This window comes from Drosophila santomea, chromosome 2L, assembly GCF_016746245.2.
Source record: "Drosophila santomea strain STO CAGO 1482 chromosome 2L, Prin_Dsan_1.1, whole genome shotgun sequence".
NCBI classification, from domain to species: Eukaryota; Metazoa; Arthropoda; class Insecta; order Diptera; family Drosophilidae; genus Drosophila; species Drosophila santomea.
The window spans coordinates 10,038,421-10,042,867 of record NC_053016.2 but is presented as its reverse complement, the minus strand read 5'-3'; the positions used below and the strand labels follow the sequence as shown (position 1 = coordinate 10,042,867).

At 45.5% G+C, this 4,447-nt stretch overlaps 1 protein-coding gene across 1 annotated transcript; it reads left to right on the top strand.

The window, feature by feature from the left end:
- Positions 1–3,302: 3,302 nt before the first annotated feature.
- On the top strand, positions 3,303–4,447 carry LOC120455565. Its single transcript, XM_039641931.2, has one exon. It carries the CDS (start codon positions 3,337–3,339, stop codon positions 4,369–4,371), a length of 1,035 nt encoding a protein of 344 aa, XP_039497865.1. The 5' UTR covers positions 3,303–3,336; the 3' UTR covers positions 4,372–4,447.

Genomic DNA, 4,447 nt, shown 5'->3' with positions numbered 1-4,447 from the left:
GCAAAAAAAGAGTGCAGGTTGCTGCATATAAAATAAAATAAAATAAAATAAAATGCACAGCAAAACAATGAAGGCAGCAGCAGGGGCGAGCGTTTTCGAGTCTGGGGATTGTGCCAATGAAGTAACGACCGCACATACAGATACCCATACAATGTTGCCCAGCTCGTAGGTTGGTGGTTTGGATTGCAGAATAGCAGGATGGCAGGATTTCAGTATGGTAGGATGGCACTGCGCTAAGTGACTGCTGTTATACATTTAGCCGGGGCTGATGGGATTGTGCCGAGCGATACGGAGGAGCAGATATGGCCAGAGATACAGGTTTACAGTTGGAGTCGAGAGTGCGCCTCCTGGCCACCTCATATGCTCGCCTCTGAACGAATGTACAAATGTAGAAATGTACAAATGTACTCCAGTGGACTACTACGCTGCCACCTGGCGCCACCACCTGATCCCCAAAGCGTCCAGGAGCGCGACAAGATAAAAGCTGGCGCACTAAATCTGCAGCTATGTGCGCCACGGGACACAGTGGCCAACCTTCCACGGCAGCTCCCATTCTCGCACTGCTCCTTTCGAGCGGGCCACGCTGCGTATGAGCAATGCTGTGCGCGTTAAGTATACGTATTTGTTTGTCCTAAAGGATTTGGAAAAGCGGCCCTCATCATGGTCGCCTGCATATGCAAAATAATGCGCTCGAAAATTTTCCACTCGTTGCACTCACTTAGAGCAATGGTATTTTAGGAAAATATGCAAGTGCACTCAGTGCTTTTATGCATTTCATTCTGATTTTCATGAAAAGTTATATTTATTGTGCTCTGTAAGCAAAGCAAGTGCACTGAATTGGGAAAATAATACATTTCCAAACAGAGCGAAGAAAATATTGATCTATTTAAGCTGTATTAAGATAATTGCTCATACAAATAACTTTGCGAAGATTGTTGGGGTTATTTTAATCTCACATGTGCAAAAACGAATTAATGAACTTTTATCATCCATTTTTCGCTGAAGCTGCAGTACCATTTGCAGGCCCCTGAAGCTCGATGGCCATCATTAATGCAGCCATTATTTCCCATATTTTTTTGTATTTTTTTTATTTATATCTCTCCTTATCGGAGGCAGGCCTGAAAGGGGGCCAAGTTAATTTCAGAGAACACTTTACGTGCTGCAATTTGGAGCGTTTCAGTTGCATTCGGACCCGGGCCAGCAGCACATTTGGTAAGCAATAAATTGACCCGCCAGCCGACGCCATCATCTACTTTAAAAGCATTTGTTGCCACACCGCCACCACCCAAAACCAGCAGCCGCACCCCCAATCAGCAGCACTTGGAGCCATCCGCCGCCCAGTGACCTCCCAGAATCCCCTCCAGCTGCCAGAGCGCCACACTCGAAGCGGCGACGACGCTAAAAAGATACCGGAAATGTTACAGGAAACAAAATGACTTAATGGCCGCGATTGCAACGGCATGGAATCGTTTCAGGCATCCTCCTCCTGATCCTCCATGCTCCTTGGTCGATAGCCTGCTGGCATTCATGGAGGTTGCCGAGGTCAGCAGAAAAGCATAAAGGACAGGTTATGGCACAGCCATGTGCCGAATGGATGCCCTGCTACAGGTCATCTTGTTTTGTAAACATATTTTATTTCCATAAATCATTGGTATTATGCTTAATAAATATCAAAATGCTTACATTATACTTATACATTACATTATTACTTATTATAGTAAAGTATAGAGCTCAAAGAACAACTATTATTAAACTACTAATCTATTCAACACTATGTTGTATTTTCGCATACTAATAAACACGTATTATGTAAAGTTATTACTTTGAGCAAGCATTTAAACTTATGCTACTCGGATGGCCCACATAATTGCTTTCCGGATATAAAGCAGAGTTCCCCGCTCCACACGTGATGTCCTTTGAATCGAGGCGATGTTGAGCGTGATCCGCCAAAGGCAAGTTACTGCCCATCCGACCTTTCTATTAAAAGGTAATTGCAGTTGCAGCATCATTATCATAAGCTAAATGGAGCTGAATGCTATTGCAACGGTTTTGAGGTTTGAATTTCTTTTGAGGTGAAACATATTTCTAATTATATTAATTAAGCAAAGCGAGAATATGGCAAGTATGCAGGCCAATTAGTGGAAAATGCAAAATTAAATGTCTGTGCACTGAAGAGAAGGTGTGGATGGGTGGTTGGAAAAATACCAGGAAAAAATGGCAACCAGAAGTCCGTGGGATCGCTCCGCCATTCCATTGTCCTTGTCCATGGAGCACTTTGTTGGCCACTCCGGCAATAATTGCGTTGAGACATGTAAGCTTTTGTTTTGCAGTCGGGCGTGTGGCTGTGCGACAAAGTTAATGACAGCATAATTAAACAAAACTAACAGCAGACTAATAAAATGTTCATGCTGCATGTCGCCCAAGGCCTTGCCACATCACCAACCCATCACCTCACCCCGCCCACAGTGCCGTCTCCTTTCCACATCTCTGAATGTATATACTTACATATATATGTATACTTACCTGGCGAGCATTTCATGTTGGTGTGTGTCAACGTTTGTCAAGCGACAATTAAAGTCATAATAAAAGCATGCCGAAGACAATTATTATGTGTGCTCCACGCCTGCCACGCCCTCCCCCCCAAAAAGGACCTCCCAGTTCGGTTAGTAATGCAGAAAGTCCGCCACAAAGGGTTCAACCTGAGCGTAAACACTCGCTCCTTTGTCTCGCAGGCATATAAATTTCAAAATTAAAGCTGAGTTTAACCTTTGTCCTTGTGCAAATGCAGGGTGGGATTATAACCACCTGCGATTGTGTGTGGCCCGCATAAAGAGCCTTTAGTTTTAATGCGCGCGAAATTGACTTATTTGATTTATTTTCATAGTTTAAGCCAAGCGGTTTTATTATAAGCATGGTTTAAGGGGAGTGAATTTTTGGAATGTGCTATATTAAAATTTAAATTCACGCTCTAGTTGCAACTCTCTTTATGAATTTATGATTGACTGCTGCATTTTGCAGTGATTACAATACTACAAACTAATGTGTTTGAGCTAATTTTTGTTCATCATACTGAGAGCACATTATACCATTACTAAGTAGTGTAACACGTTTTCGTTAAAGAAATGTGCCGAGAGCTTTCTTTGTAAAGTTATCCAACCAGCATGCACTATTCACTCATTATGAAAAGCGGCTGATTAAATATTAACTAATTTAATAAAATGCCGCCCTGCTCCAATATTGAACTAGTCAGCGAACGTATTTGCCCAAGCGCACGTAGTCGAGATATATAAAAGGTGCTCCAGGGTGCGGAAAGATTAGGCTATCCGTCAAGCGACGATGCATTCGACCAAGTCAGCCGTGTTCCTTCTCGCCTTGGCCATCAGCGCCAGCTGCGTGGTGGCCACACCGCATCTGGAAATCTTGAATGATGTGTTCGAAGCCTTCAACACGACTGGGCAGCAAATCATCAGTGGGCTCTTGGATGCCACCAAGAATGGCACGGCCATAGCTGGCGAGTTCCTGGACAGCATAAGGAACTCCTCCGCCCAGTACACCCACGAAACGGTGGAGTTTGCCCATAAAATCGCAGATGCTGTTCATAGAGCCGCCACCGAGGGAATCTCCGACTTCTCGGAAGCTCTGCGGGCTGCCATCGACAGATTGCACCAGGAGATTGATCGGGTGAGAAACATCCTGCAGCGACAGACACTTAAGGATGCCCTCGCAAAGCTGCAGACCATAAATGCCGCCGTAACTGATCTGGAAATTGCCGTGAATAACCTCAATGATAGGATCGACGAGAAGAAAGAACATTATTCCCTCATAATCCAGGAGAAGTGGAGCCAGTGGGGTGACGCCCAATTGAAGCGAGTGGATGAGCAGACGAATGGAGTTGGCAACGAGGAGGCCGAGGAGATCCTTGATGAGCTGGTCTCTCGGTATTCCGGATATCTGCACAGCTGCCTGGAGGAGTTGCAAGCGCAGCAAGCCTCGTATGAGCAAAATGTCCGTGAGGCCGTCGTGAAATACCACAATGCCACCAACAATCTGACCGCCCAAATCGAGCTCTGCGCCGAGTCCAACCTTAACTTCGTGTCCTGCAGCTATGGCATCAATAAGGCGCTACGCGGACTCGCCTCGGCTCCCGCGGACCTCATCAGCCTGAAGCTCCAAGGAATCCGACTGCTGGCCATCGGCCTGAATGCCAGTGGCTGTGTGGGCCAGACCCTGGCCGAGCACGAGCTGGAGAAGCCCAGCGTGGAGCGTGAGCTGGATGAGATCATCAGGAGTTACCAGGAGCAGAATAACTCCACCGATGACGACTCTAATTCTGAAAACGAAACGACCACCGTGAGTGAAGAATCCTCGTAGAAATATTCAAACGATCGTAAAATATTGGGGTTTTGGGAAGAATCAGCAAAATAAATTACTCTTTAGTGCAACTAAA

Bases quoted from the DNA above. Each gene is read 5' to 3' on its own strand.
- LOC120455565 (XM_039641931.2), top strand. From the start codon at position 3,337: ATGCATTCGACCAAGTCAGCCGTGTTCCTTCTCGCCTTGGCCATCAGC.